Source organism: Monodelphis domestica, chromosome 2 (genome assembly GCF_027887165.1).
Source record: "Monodelphis domestica isolate mMonDom1 chromosome 2, mMonDom1.pri, whole genome shotgun sequence".
Classification (NCBI taxonomy): domain Eukaryota; kingdom Metazoa; phylum Chordata; class Mammalia; order Didelphimorphia; family Didelphidae; genus Monodelphis; species Monodelphis domestica.
This window is the reverse complement of record NC_077228.1, coordinates 402,145,237-402,161,080: the sequence shown is the minus strand read 5'-3', so window position 1 is coordinate 402,161,080 and position 15,844 is coordinate 402,145,237. Positions and strand designations below refer to the sequence as shown.

At 34.9% G+C, this 15,844-nt stretch overlaps 1 protein-coding gene across 1 annotated transcript in view; it reads right to left on the bottom strand.

Annotated features, from left to right (window-relative positions):
* Window positions 1–15,844, bottom strand: part of LAMA2 (laminin subunit alpha 2) — a 923,420-nt gene that overhangs the window by 276,956 nt on the left and 630,620 nt on the right. The window contains exons 18-19 of the mRNA XM_056818751.1: window positions 9,808–9,894; window positions 2,977–3,188 (exon numbers count right to left, since the gene is read on the bottom strand). Of these exons, the coding sequence (XP_056674729.1) occupies window positions 2,977–3,188; window positions 9,808–9,894 (299 nt within the window). The remainder of the gene's footprint in view (window positions 1–2,976; window positions 3,189–9,807; window positions 9,895–15,844) is intronic.

Sequence of the window (15,844 nt, the reverse complement as noted above, 5' to 3'; positions counted from 1 at the left end):
TAAAAGTTAAATATGATGGGATCAATCTCATAATTTTACTCTTAATTATTGAGTCTGAGTTTATACTTACATATGTTCTTATTTGTTCACTATATTTGGAAATTTGCTATTTTTATTATATTTTTTGTGTAAGTTTCTTAACTCCAGTGGTACAACATCTATAGAAATATTTTAAATACTTTAAAAAAAACCAGAAAAATAAGTGGAAAGTAACTTTAGAATCTCAGTTCTATTTTTCTCTCACATTAGATAATACAAAATAATTTGTTAGATACATATGGTGATCCTTGTATAGCATTTTGGAAAGTGCCCAAAGCAATGAAAACAGATTTGTCAAGTAGTAAAAAGTAAAAAAAAAAAACAAAGAGCATTTTTTTAAATGAAAGGAAATGTTAGGCAGCTTGGCAAAAATAAACCATAAAACATGAAAGTAAACATGTGGCTTACTGGTTGCAAAATTTCAGGAAATATTTTTTGGGAAATTGAAATAACCAAATTTTCTCTTGAATTTCTGACAAATGAGAAGGGTAGGGCTATGTGTCCTTATATAAAATATTATAAATTTGCTATTAAAAGTGAAAATGTATTTGCTATTATCTTCATATGATACATTTACATTTTATTTTAAAAGTAAAACTGTGTGTACTACTTATAATAATTTTTCATTTGTAGTTATGTTATTATTTTTTCCCCTAATCTTCTTTCCTCATATTAATTCTATCCTATAGAATATAGCTGCCCATTCAGGAAGGGTGGTTTTCACATCCTTCCAACCCATAACCCTTCTTTAGCTTCATGCTGTTCATTAGACCTTCACCATAAAAAATTGTGTGGAAGGTGTTTCTCATTTTTGTTTTTGATCTTAAGATCAGGAGAAATTACGTTGAAGAAGGGGAAAATCTGGTTGTTAAAGGATCAACATATCTAACAGGTACAATATTATGATTTACTAAATAAGTGTAATGAAAAATGTTAAAAAACAAAATGATGACATACCAATAACAGTATTCAGACTGATCAACTTTTATGATTTCCTAACATCAACTCATCTCTTAAGCCACTCCATTTATTATTATTATTATGTCTATATTTTGTCATTATTTAATCCTTGCCAGAAATTTTATTATATTCAGAAGTGTGTGCATGTGTTTTTTGTTTTATTTGTAATTTTGTTAAGTTGGAAAACTTCCAGTAAACAAAGTTCCTCCACCAGAGCACATCACCAAGTCATCTGTTCCTCATAATCCTAGTTTCCACAGGCACTGAGATTAAGTAACTTGTCCTGGAATACATAGTAATTAGGTTTCAGAGGCAGATTTTGAACTCATCCCCAAGGTGATGCTGTGGATAGGGAAATCCAGTCAGAAAAAGCCAAATTCAAATCTTACCTTAGCCACTATCTGGGTGACACTGGGTAAGCCAACCTCTGTCTACCCCAGTTTGCTCATGTATAACTTGGGGGATCTAAAAGCCCTTATTTCCCGTGGTTGTGAGGATGAAATGAAAGCCATAACTATTTAGCACAGTGCTTGGCACATTGGGCTATATATGAAGATAAATTTTTATTATCCTCAATGACAGACTGAGAGGAAATTTTCTTTTGGCGGGGGTTCATATTAGTTATTATTGCTTACAAACTGCAAGCTCCGGGTGCTTGGAAACTGGTACACCAAGCCATAGTTTCTGTCATGAAAGTCTGCCATTTACCTCCAAACAGAGAGAGAAGCTTTTTAAAGCTTCGGAGATTCCTTTCCTTGCCAGTGCATGGATGCTTATCGGAGAGTGACCGCTAGGTGGCGGTACAGCAGCATAGTCTAACATTTACAGCAGTTTCCCTATGAGCGCTCTCTATGATCCAAATGGAGAATTTGTAAGGATCCTTTCTACATGATTAATTTGGGGTTGCTTTGGGGCCACTACCATATGCATCTGACTTCTTATTTGGATGACAGCTGCAAATTGACAGTGATTTCATTAAACAATAATGGGTCACTCTAAAAAGGATGATTGTGTTTATCCAAACACATTCTTGCAAATATACTAGATTGCTGCCGGATTCTATACCTCTTTTCACTTTCACACATAAATGATGAAATCAGAGTAAAAAGAATGTGTGCTTGTAAAATACCTACATAGATGATTCAGTAGGCCAGTATTTGTAAATTATGACTAAAATGTAAGGAATATCAGCAAAGTGACATACAGCCTTTTGTTCGTTAACTCTGAGATACAGGACAAGCTAAGGCATAGGTTTGTTATTTTAATTAGAACCCGTGCTTTGCTTAAATGTGTCAGCATATTTAAATATTAACTAGGCATGGAGTCTGGGTGCAGAATTTCAAGGCTATGGAATTTGTATTTTTCAAAATTTAGAATTTCTTATTTACGGGGTTCTGTGGACAGAGCACTTGGTCTTGAGTCAGGAAGATTCATTTTAGTTTAAATCTGGCCTCTGCTAGTTACTAGCTGTGTGACCCTATACAAGTCATTTAACCATATTTCCCCATCTATAAAATGAGCTGGAGAAGGGAATGGCAAATCACTCCAGCATCTTTGCCCAGAAAACCCCAAATGGAGTCCCAAAGGGTCAGGACTTGAAAATGAATGAACAACAAAATGATTAAATACAATGAATATGTTTTAAGCAAATGCTTATAGTTGGTAAAAATTCAAAACTACCTAAATTGATTTATTAATTATCATTCTTCATTTGGATTTTGGCCCATACTTGTCCCAATAATATTCAAAACACCCCTAAAATGCATATGTATCTAAGCATGTTTTGAAATATAGTTGAGAAATATAACCCAGAAAGAGAACAAAAATTACAAAATGAGTTTTCTTTAAGAGAATAACCTTAAGTATCTGTATTATATATACAATTTCCTGCTCTTCAGTCTCTACTCAGGAACTCATCAGCTACTTTAAGATATAATACATCAATTCTGTCAGGAGCAACAATGGTTCAGGACTTACGCTGACAGTTCTTTGCATCAATTGCATCTCCAAAATATCCGTCAGCACAGCGCTCACAATAGCGTCCTGTTGTACCTGGCTTACATATCAGACAAGAGCCAGACAAGCTGTCACAGCTGCCCGGGATGGAGAAGTCAAGGTTGTCATTGCATTGGCATGGCTGACATGATCCTCCAGGTATAGAAGGTTGTCCAAAATAGCCTTCTGCACACCTAAGGCAAAAGATTCAATCTGTCAAAGTTTTTTTGGGACTTGTGAAACCCCATCAGCCAAAGTGTTTATACATTTGTCATGATACTAATCTTCCAAGATAATACGATGCTCTTTCAAGTATTTCTTCCCCCCCATCCCCCCAATGCAAGTTTCCTTTATTCTTTTTTATTTTAAAATTTGTAACTGCAGTATAGATAGCAGATGATATCCTGGTAGCTCCACTGGTAATTAGATTTCAGCAGGGGGAAAAAAACCCCAAACCTTGACACTTGCACTGAAGACAAGACAAAAGCATAATAAGAAATCTGTCTGGTGGTTCTCCAGAGGAATTCAAGTTCAGGCTGGAAAGCCTTTGTATTACAACATATCATATGTAGCTCCTGAACTGGTTGCTTTTCTTTACTAATATATAATACTCACCTTCTTTTTTTCCCCACCATGAACTTGTTTTTTTTTTTTAATTTATTTATTAATTTATTTTTTAGACCTTTACTGGTTCCAAGGCAGAAGAGTGGTAAGGGCTAGGCAAAGGGGGCTAAGTGACTTGCCCAGGGTCACACAGCTGGGAAGTGTCTGAGGCCAGATTTGAACCTAGGACCTCCCGCCTCTAGGCCTGACTCTCAATCTACTGAGCTACCCAGCTGCCCCCCCCCCCATTAACTTGTTTTGAGAATTCAGGTTAAAGAATATAAAAGCAATGGACAACTAGCATAGTGGATGGAGCGCCAGACCTGGATTCAGGAGAACCTGGGTTCAAATGTGGTCTCAGACACTTTCCAGCTGTATAACCCTGGGGGAGTCTTTTAATCCCAATTTCCACTCTTCTACCACCTTTATCACTCTTATGCCTTACTATTCTTCTTACCATTCACCACTCTTCTGTTATAGAATTGATTCCAAGGCAGAAGTTAAGAGTTTTAAAAAATATACAGCAATCTCTGTGACTCTGGTAAGTCACTTAGCCCCTGTTGCTTAGTCCTTACCACTCTTTTGCCCTGCAACCAATATACAGTGTTGATTCCAAGCTGGTATTTAAAAGATATCATATACACACACACACACACACACACACACACACACACACACATACAGAGAGAGACAGAGACAGAGACTTCTTTCACAACATAATGAATATAGACATGGGTATTGTATGATAATATATGTACAACCTATGTCATTTTACCTGCTGTCTTAGGGAGTGGGTAGGTGTGAAAGAAGGGAGAGGACATGGATAACAAAAGGTCAGAAAATAATTATTAAAAATTATATCAATATGTAATTAAAAAAAGTTTAACAAATAGAGGTAGTACTTCATGGATTACTTAATATGAAAACTGTAACTAGGAATATGCTGGCAATTAAGTGAGAGGGAGACAATGGACACCCATGCATGCAACAGGAATCCCTATGTCAGTGTATCTCCCTTTCTAGGGAATATATTTGTTAAGAGACTTTGCTCTGGATCTATTGGAGATCCTAGAAGAGTGTAGTCCTCTGGGTGCCAGCAAATACCTTTAGATATATTTTAATAATTTAGAAATCCATATGGGTATATTGTAGGCTTTCTTTTTTTTAGAGTGTGCTCCACTGGATACAATAATGACTTTTTTATATAATAAAGCTTTTTTTAAGGCACAGAAACTTTTAATAAATTATAGTATTGTATTTTCCTTAATCAAAACACTCCCTAAAATGTGCTATTTAATGTGGCAGATTATCAGTATTTATTCAAAAAGTGCTTGAATAGATAGGACCCATTTATATTCTGGTCTTCTTTCCTTTTTCAGCACATTTACTTATACTTCATACTTGCTCTTGCTCTCAGCCTGAAGGAGAAGAAGAGTCAGAAGTAGAAACAGGAAGTAGAAATGATAGAAGATTTTCTGTTTCTGGGCAATACAGATACCCCTATCATTTCATGGGTATGCAGAACAGCAAGAGTAAATAATATAGGGAAAAATTATGAAGAAAACAATTTCCTCCAAGTAATATACTGTTTTTAAAGACAATTTAGAAACATATAATAACTACTATTTTGAAAAATTAGAAAAACTCTCTACGTTCAAGAAAAGGGATAAGTACTTGTTTTTGAGATATTTCAGGCACCTTCTCAGGGTAAATTCTTGAAAATTTAATGAACACCATGGACACAAATGACCTAATAATTTGATTTGTACTTCACAACTCTAAAATTAATTGTACTACAAAAGATAAATGCCAAAGAGAAAAAGAAAAGAAAACCCATTTTTTTTTACAAATATTGATAACCTGTTAAAACCAATATATATTACTTGTTGATTTTTTAAAAAATGACTTCTATAAACTAAATTGGAGTCTGTAAATTATCATATTTTTATTTGTGGAACTTCCTCATGCTTAAAGTTTTGTGAGGATCAAACAAAATTATATAATCAGAGTGTTTTGGAATCTTTGAAGCCTTATGATTGATTGTATGTGTAAAAAATGCATCAATTAAATGCTTGCTGTCCACCAAGCACTATCTAAGTCCTGAGGATATAAATATGAAAGTGAAATACTCTGCTCTCAAGGAACTTGAATTTTTAATTGAAGGAGATAATGCATGTTAGGGAGTAATTGCCCATATCCAAATGAGAGAGTTTCAGTCTAGAGAGTCAAAGAGATAGTGAGTTATAAGCACAACGCAGGGTATCAGACAAATATTCCCAATGCAAGAGGTAGGAGGGGTCAGTAGGTGTGTGTGTGTGTGTGTGTGTGTGTGTGTGTGTGTGCTTGTGTGTAAGTTTAAATTATTATAGTTATTGTTATCATCCCCTAAGATAGAGGCATTTAATCAAAACACCAAGAAGGTCCACATGAATTGTCACCCACATTTTTCTTGCTTTGTTTGATATTTGGAATTTATCATCTCATCCACATAGATTCGTATTTCATTTTGTTTACTATAAATAAATGCATTTTGCTCCAGTGGAATAAGAATATATCAAAGATAATTATTAGAGTCAACTAAAACCCATTACTTTCAGTTCACTTCCCTCAAAATGACTTACTGCCCTCTGGAGAGATGACATTATTTAACAAGGTCTGGGAATTCTTCTTAACACAGGTACCAATTAATATAGTGCAAATTTCTTCTCCAATAGGAGAAAACTCATTCCAGGGAGAAAATGTCCATAATTAAACAGATTAATATGTAAGTCAGAAGCAGCACCTATGCCTTCCAGAGGGTTTTGTTGTATGACATTTAAGCAAAAATTATGAATAGACATGATAGTTAATTCACATCACACTTTCATGAAAAAAACCTGTTCACTACTGCACATTTTAGAAGGCTTTATGTTAGCTGTCTTATAGTATTCTTAGAGTCATACAAAATATTCCCAATGGAGCAGAAATATGTTTTATGATCAGTGAACACAATACTGTTCATCATATGTGTTTTCTTAATAAAAGTGCCTATTTATGATGTGTTTGGATTCAATTAATTAACAGTAGTATAAATCAGTCTTTTAGATCTCAGATTTTCCAGCCTGTACCCTCTGAAAATTATGTCATCAAGAATTCCAAAAGAATTCTTCATATTCAAGGATGAGTAAGTAAATTTCATCTGAAGTCTATGATGTGGAGTTGGAATTACATTGAATATTCAATGACCTTCTCCTTCCTTATTGTTCCCCCCTAATTCAATTGGAAAATCTTTGGCAAGAGACTTTATATATATATGTAAATATAAATCAAAGAACCTTAGCAGTGGGGCAACTCTATGGTACAGTTGACAGAGCACCATGCATAAAGTCTAGAGGAGTTATATTCTTGAGTTCAAATCTTGTCTCAGATATTTATTAGCTTTATTTGGAAGAGATAATGCATAATAGTCTGTAAGTGACCATGAACAAGTTGCTAAACCCTGTTTACCTCAGTTTCCTCTTTTGCAAAATGGACTGGCAAAACACTCCAATATGTTTGCCAATAAAACCTGAAATAGGGTCATAAAGAGTTGGGCACAGCTGAAACCACTAAATAACAAGGGCCTCAGGGGATAGATCTTAAATATTATCTAGTACTGTACCTGGAATATAGAAAGTGCTTTAAAAATACTTCTAGGGGCAGCTGGGTGGCTCAGTGGATTGAGATATAAGCCTAGAGATGGGAGATCCTGGGCTCAAATCTGGCCTCAGACATTTCCTAACTGTTCTGACTCTTGGCAAGTCTCTTAACCCCCATTGCCTAGTTCTTAATACTCTTCTTTCTTGGAACCAATACAATGTATTGATTCTAAGATGGAAGATAAGGGTTTTTTAAAATTAATATTTATTCTTTTCTTTCCTTTGCTTCACTCTTCATTACACAATGAGGAAACTAGACCAAAGAGGTTACCTGACTTACCAAAGGTCACACAATTATTAGTGGTACAATGACATTTCCTAACACATAGCACAGGCTGCTTTCTCATATATCATTCTGTCTCTTCCAATGTCTAAGTAGAAGGAAAAAGCATGAAAATCAAAGAAAGCAGTGCAACTGAAGTGATTGTTGTTATCAGTGTGATCTTATCCTCTGCCCTCATTCCTGACAAAATCATCTGTCAAAAATCTATAAGAGACATTAATAGTCCAGAGGCAATTAAATGTTAGCCTCAAGACTTCTGGTTTCCTAGGCAAAATGAAAAGGCACACATGTGGGCTCTTCTTTCTGATGGTCTCTATGTACAGTGACAAAATTCCCAGAATTATTCTACCTATAACTTTCAGGTGAAGCACTTAGCATCCTATTGCTCTTCTCAGTGACATCATTTCACTATCTAGGCTAGAGTACAAATGGCTGTCACTGATGGCTCAATTCTGGAATGAGCTTGCTACCAAGACTCTTCCCAAAACCAAAGTTTCTTCTCTACAGTGGCTCTTGTTCCCTAGCTGCTACCTCTTTCTATTACCTACACTGAGTTCAAGTAAGTAATAGAGAAAAGAACAAAATCTTTTTGCTGCCTCTGCTTGAGAAAAGCTGGATTTTCTGCTCACCCGGACAAGATAGAATTCACCCAAAGTAGTAAATATTAGGAATCAGGGTTTCCCCTGCTTGTAATTCTTCCTGGTTTTTGTCAATGGGGTTTATGATTATTTTTGAATATTAGTTAATTAGCTTCATTATAATGTATTTTTTTTTGAAAATTCAAATCAGCTTCTCTTTGCATTTCTATGCATCGTTTCTTCCCAATTCAAAACTCTGACAAAGTTTCAAAATTTTCTTTCAAGGTTTAGAAGTTGTTTCCTCACTGACACAGGGATTAATATGAAAGAGTGAGAAAAGCAAGGAAGGAACTTAGATCATTTAAATGAGCAGATTTAATCACCTCCAAAGACAGATAAGCTATCATTTTCCAATTATTTTTTTTAAAGTGGGTGGGGTAAGGTGGAAGGGTCTAAGTTTTGATGGAAACTGCTCTTGGCATGGCAATTACCTGTTTATTTGTGATGGGAAAAAACACCCATATTTTTCACTTTTGTTGTTATTGCTCATTTAATTTTTATAGTTATTGACCCTCAGTTTCTTCATGTATTTCACTTCAATTTAAATCGAATTCCCTCTAATCCTAGTCTTGTCGATAATTTGTAAATTAAGTCAGATTCCAAAATCAAACCTGTTGCTTTACTAGGAAATATCTAGGACCTTGCATCAATGAGTTTTTTTATTGGTTGTGCTCTCTGGGTGATTTATTTCAGCAATTATTAACTTCAGGGACCTCAGTTGAAACAGGGACAACAACTTCGAAGGCAGACAAAAAAAAGATAGACAGGAATAGCCCTCAGTAACATTAGTTCTGGTGATGATGGGCAAAAACAGGTGACTAGCTCTCTACTTCCAGTACACAGAGCAAAGAAGCCTATTTCAATTATGATGATCTGGATGGGGTAGTGGCACTTGGTAATTTACCAAAAGCAAGAATATAATTTAAAGACAGATCTTTCTCCTTATGATTTTCCCCTACATAATAGATTTTAAGAGAAATCAGCCACAGAAAATTATATATCTAAGTCCTGACAGTAAAATAATGATTAATGGAATTTTTGATAAAAATATTTTATACTTTAGAAATCATAAATCAGCCAGAATGAATATTTTATCTTGGGAATAATTATGACAACATATAAATCAGCTGGGAAAATTATATTTTTGACACCATACTAATTTCTAAAGCACCCCAGTAATAGTAAATCATGGACCATTTTGTGAACTGGGCTCAAAACTTTCAAGTCACATTGTAAGGACAGAAAAACTAATTATGAAAGATAAAAGGCACTGATGGAGGTAGCAAGATGAACCTTAAAATATATTACTTTGTCTTGGAAAATATTTTCTAGATATAATAGGTTAATGCATAACCTTTAAGAATAAAACATTAATCAAATATTCTTTGAGGGAATAGAGATTTATAGAGCAATTTACAGGACATGAATAAACAATAAAAATGTATTGCATTTGTTTGACAAGTGTGAGGAGGAACTTAATTTCATTTCATTGAACATTAGTGAAATTCTTTTTTTCTCCTTTTACTAGGAAGTGCAAAGAATGACAATACCTGTTGTTTTTAGAGTCCCCAAGGTAGACATCACTCTGAAACACAGTATGGTGCTTGCTTACCTCTCACAACGTGGTCCTGTGTACCCGACAGGACATTCATCACATATCAATCCCCGACTCCAGTCTAAGTGGCAGGTTGGACTGAAGCTATGTAGTTGTAGTTGTTGTTGGGTAAAAACAAGGACAAAGAAGAGAGAGAGAGACAAAATCATTAGCAGCAGAGTTTTCATCCCTCTACTCATGGGACAACAGGGGATGGGCAGGTCATCCTGGGCTCACAGACAGAGATTAGTGTCCAGCCAATAGAGGACAAAATGGGATTGCTATTTCTGCAGACACGAATATAGCACAGTGGAGGGCAGTATCCCTATGACATCTTATTATGTGACTAGACTCAGCTGAGTCTGTGATCACCAATAATAAGCAGGAATGTACAGCTGTCTTTTTTGGGACCCTTAAGACCTGGAAAAACACAAAGCCACAGATTTTTCTCACCAGCTAAATCCCTTTGAACACAAAGCAGTGCAGCTTGATTTATTAGGTATTTTGGAGGACTCCATTTATGTGATATGTGTGTGTGTGTGTGTGTGTGTGTGTGTGTAGAATTGTCTCTTGTGCTAGCACTGTATGTGTATTACCTGTGTATATATATATATATATACATATATATATTGCTATATATATATATATTCATGAATGCCTTCTTACACATGTGCATTGAGTCCTAGGAAATGTTTTTAAGAAAGATTAAGGAGCAATATTTACCTTAACTTTCAATAAATTGAGTATTGGAAAGAGAGTTATTGTTCTTTCTCCCATTTTTTCTCTTAAATAGATTTATTTTTATTTTTTATGAGACAGGATAATTCAATAATGACTCCATGGCCCAGTGGCCTAAAGAAATGACTTTTAACTCAGAAGTAAATCATAATCTTAGTTTTCCTTTCGATTCTTTGGGTGGACTTAAATAACATCTTGGTTATTTCCGCTCTAATCTCTAATAATACTTGAAAATAAGTATCTTTGGATTTATTCCCAGAGGAATGTTGACATATTTAAATCTTGAAATCATTCTTAACTAAAACAAAATATTACATAAAAATTTAAATAGAGTAGAAGCAGATTGATTATCTTTAAAAGATAATTCTGGATTATTTAACAAATATCACCAGAATCTGAGAAGAAATGTGAAGAGGCATGGAGTATATTATTTGGAAGCTGTAAGTGCTACCAAGAAATTACATAGGATTCATTAAAAATAGTAAATGGCAGTAATAAAAAAGTTAATATTCAGATATCTGGACCCGTGACCACATCAATGGGGATATACATCCTCCAGTGGCATAGAATGCATTCTATCCATATCTCCTTCTATACATATGCACACTGTCATCCCATAAATTCTACACAAGGCTCTACTAATTATATTGGTGGTATTTCTCTAAGATCTGTAGATGTTGAGTAAGTACAAGTGAAACATAAAGATTATTTCATTGGTTATCTTTCCCTCTCATTATGCAATTAACCCATCTCCTTTTCCTAGTAATATACATATATATTTCCAATATTTTACTGCTGTTTACCCACACAATTCTTCAGTGGTAATATACTGAAGTTTATTTATGATCACCACATGCATTCAATGACATGCACATTTAATTCTTTGCAACCTGTGATGTTTCCTGCTTTAGAGTCACATATAGCACTACCATTGCTATATAAAAGATGGCCCTTTATTTTAGAGAAGACATTTAGAATTATTAAATGTACTAAAGAATTTCTAAAGACACTTTAGCCACTCATCTTTTCCCATCAATTCTTGTCCCAGTTCATTGACCCTTTACAGGGTTTGTCCAAGATATATGCACTGATGGACCAACTGAATGGGCTGTCCATCAAATTGCTTATCACATTCTAGACAAAAGGCATTCCTCATTTACTTGGTTTTCCAGTGTGACTACTTAGGTAAAATATTTTGGAATAATTAGGAGTCTCAATCAGGAGCTGCCACAATGTCCTAGGGTTTGGTATAAATGAGCAAAATGTCATTTACAAATAGGAACATCTCAGGGATATGACAATCTGTCAGGGATCACTCTTCCATTTCTATTCTGCCATTTGGACTTTTTTCATAACAGTGGCAACACTTCTCCTGAGCATTCATTTTCTCATTTTTTTCCCTCATTTGATATTTATGAGTCATCAAACAAATTTATCTCTGTTGTCTCTCCAGGAAGTTTGTATGATTTTAAAGTGTACATGAGACATATATTGTTAGAGAAGAACCTTTTAGATGGAGTTTTTGCTCTGTCCAATTAAATAAGTTTTATGTTCAAGAAACAAAAAATACAACATAATCTTGCATTCTTTCCAACTTTTAAATTAGTTATATGACTATGAAGATGTGGTCTGCTCACTTACATAGTTTACAAAAGATTGCCTCTTCCCCTTTTCATACTTTCATCAAAGATGACCTTTTAGTATACTTGCAAGATATTTTTAAGTCTTGAGAACTGAAGTCTCAATAACCTCAAAACTATGTTTACTCCAAGCCCAAACTTGCTCTGGGTATATTTGATTTTTCTAGTTCAATTGCTTTCCCCTTCTTTGTTTTCTTTCCCAGTATTTCTGCTTCTTTATCCAATGTATCAGTGACTTTTTTTTTTTATCTCCACTGTCACTGATGGAGAGAATAGTTCTAATAATCTTGAAAGATCTGTTCCATTTTTTTTTATCCTTTGTGGAGATGCAACCTGGCAAATGCTTCTGTAGGTATTGTGGTCTCTGTCTACTCAGTGCCCACTGAAAGTGAAGACCCAGAAAACAAAGTTCTCTTCACCAAGGATCTTGACACTCCCAATGGTTCAATATTAGAAATGGATATGGTTTTATTCATGGAAATAACAGTAAAGAAGATACACATACCATCTGCTTTGCTGATGCACCTTAAGGACCATAAGAACTTTTCATATGACCTGCCACTGAAAACTCTCTTATTCTTATGTCTCCCATTAGAATCTGATTTCTTTGACAGCAAAGGACTTGTTTTTTTTATTGTATCATCAAATTTTATCACAATGCTTTGCACATATTAAATGGTTAGTAATTTATTTTTGTTCATTTATTCAAATTCTATGCAATCTAAAACTCTTTAGACTCATTTGTCTCTTTCTTGTGGGCCATATCAATCAATCAATAAACTTTTATTAAGCACCTACTATCTCCCCAGCATTATGCTCAGCACTAGGGATCCAAAAGAGGCAAAAGAAAGTTCCTTCCCTTAAAGAACCCACAATCTAACGGAAGAGATGATATACAAATGTGTGTGTGTATGTGTGTGTGTGTGTGTGTGTGTGTGTGTGTGTGTGTGTGTGATTAGATCTGGGTTCATATACCACCCTTGATAGAAGCTATCAGCCATACAGCAAGCATTTATTAAGTAATCTAGTCACTGTGCAGCTTTCTCAGGGATGTTTACATTCTATCAGAGGAGAGATTATCGACAAAGATAGGTATATGCAAAATCATACATGGTAATTTGGGCACCTGCATTTTTGGGGATTAGAGATTTTATATAAAAGATGGCACATGATAAGTGTTAAATGTGTTAGAGGATTTGGGTTTGAATCCTAGCCTTGTAACTTAGAAGCTATGTGATGTTGGGTAAATCACTTAATATTTAGGAGCCATTTGGACTAAATGATCTCAAAGGCTCTTTTCAGTTTCAAATCTATGAGCCCAGGAGTCTCTTTTTAAAACATGAAGAAACCAGAGCCTATGGGATGCAGTCATTTGCCCAAGGTCATAGAACTAGTTAGTAGCAAAACTAAACCTAGAATGTAGTTCCCAAACTTCCAGCCAAGGGATGTTTCCATAAGCATTTCATTGCTGCTGAAATATTTATAGAATGCCATTAGTGAAGTATATTTCAGATTACTAATAATTATTTTTCATAAGAAACTATAAAGCATTCTATTGAGAATCAAGACCTTTCAGGAAAGCATTTAGTTTACTTGGATTTACAGAAACCAAAATTACATGAATTCCTATTTGTAAGTTTTTCTTCACACATTTCAAAGCTACATAGTTTTCCCCCTTTCTGCTGACCCTGTGAGTAAAGGGTAGATATTATCTCCATTTTACAAATGAGGAAACTGAGACCTTAAGGAGAGAATTGGAATCCAGATCCTTATTCCCCATTCCAAAATGCTGGCCTGTAATTAGTGATGACAAAGAATTCATTCAAAGCTTTTGCAAATATGAAATTAGACAGGATGCATTTAAGTAAAACCACTCAGCCTAGGAAATCTTTTTTGCTCTATAGTAGCTGAGAAACTATTCCCTCCCCCCCACTACTAAAATTGTAGGCATCTCCGAGGTAGAATATGACATTTCCCTAACAGTGAAAATAATAATACTCACAGAGGGAGGAAGAAAAGAGATAATCATGAATGAGGATAATTTCCCCTGTGAATTTAGGCTGGAAAATGGAGTGATTTTGACTTTGGATTTGGCCAGAATATACAGCTCACTGTGCTGGGACAGGAAGAAGCAGAGTAGGGAGATTGCTGGCGATTAAATAGCCATTCCAGAGAAGTGTCAATTAACACTTATTGGCAGGCTCATGGGGAAATAGTGCCACTTCCTGGATTACCAACTAAAATGCCATGTAGGACTCAGGAGGTCCTGGTCCAGAAGGCTCTTTCTTCAAATGTTGCAAAGTAACAGGTGGCACCTTGGTGGATTTTGGTCTGAGGCTAAATGGTGAAGGATCTACCAACTACCCACTCTGTCTCAATTCCTGACCAAGTGGTGAATGGAGTGGAGAGGGTTATCTTCTATGCAAAAAAAATCACCCTTTCTTGTAGCAACAGAATTCTGTTTTTCCTATTCATGCAGATCCATTTAGAAGTTTGTACACAAACCAAATTGCATCTAAATGCAATTAGTGAAGGGTGTTTGGTGAAGTGTTGTCAACTGTAGCATGTGATAAATAAGAAACCAAGAAGAAACAGAGTAAAGAATGGCATCAGGAGAAAATGATTCTTTTATAAAGGAAGATAGGTTGGTCATATGGGTAGTAAGAATTTAAGACAGGACAGCTCTTAGAGTCCAGCAATACAATACAGAGAATTGGCCATGCAGAGGACTTGGATTCAAATTTTGCTTTTGACGTTTACTGCTTTTGAGAATTTGGTTAAGTCACTTAGCTTCCATGGGCCTCAATTTTCTCCTCTAGAAGACCTTTAAGGTCTCTTCCAACTATAGTTATAACATCCTTTCATCCTACCCTTGTACTGATAAGATAAAGGGAGGAAGGAATGAAATCCATTCAGGGGATTTAATTCCTTCCTCCCTTTATCTTTTAGAAGGATTTGGACATGAGTTACATATGATGGGTAGGCATGGATGGATTGTGACCTGCCTCATTGCAGGAACCATCCCCATTTGTGATGTAAAAAACAATTCTATTTGACTATTTGAATTTTATAAAGAAATAAGCACGTTTGGGATTCTTTCATTGCTTTTAGTCCAAAAATGCAAAAAAAAAAAAAAACAAACTTAAAAAAATAAGCCATTTTTTCCAATTTTACCTGTTCTTCAATTCACATGTAAGGCAACCTTTAGAGAGATGTCTAAGTAGTCTGATTGAAAGGGTACTACAAGAACCTTAGATGACCCAAATATGTCTTTTACTTCTTCACTATAGATTGAAATGAATAATGATAATAGCAGACAATAAATATGGTACTTTAAAGGCTGCAAAATGCTTTCTATAATTTGTTGTTTCATGATAGCTTTGTGAGGTAGATACAGTAAGTATTATTTTCATTTTATAGATGAATAAATATAGGCTCATAGATAGTAACGTGGCTGCGGTAATAGAGCTAATAAGTGTAATTGAAGGACTATTGTATTCCTGGCACCATTTTGGATAGATGTATATATGATATTTTATCAAATATATAGTTTTCTTTCATCTTTCATGTCTATCGTTCTATATTCATTTGTATTCTGAGATAATAAATCATATGGTATTGGCTGGAGGGGACTGAGAGATCATCCAGGTAAACATATTCATTTAACAGATAGGAAA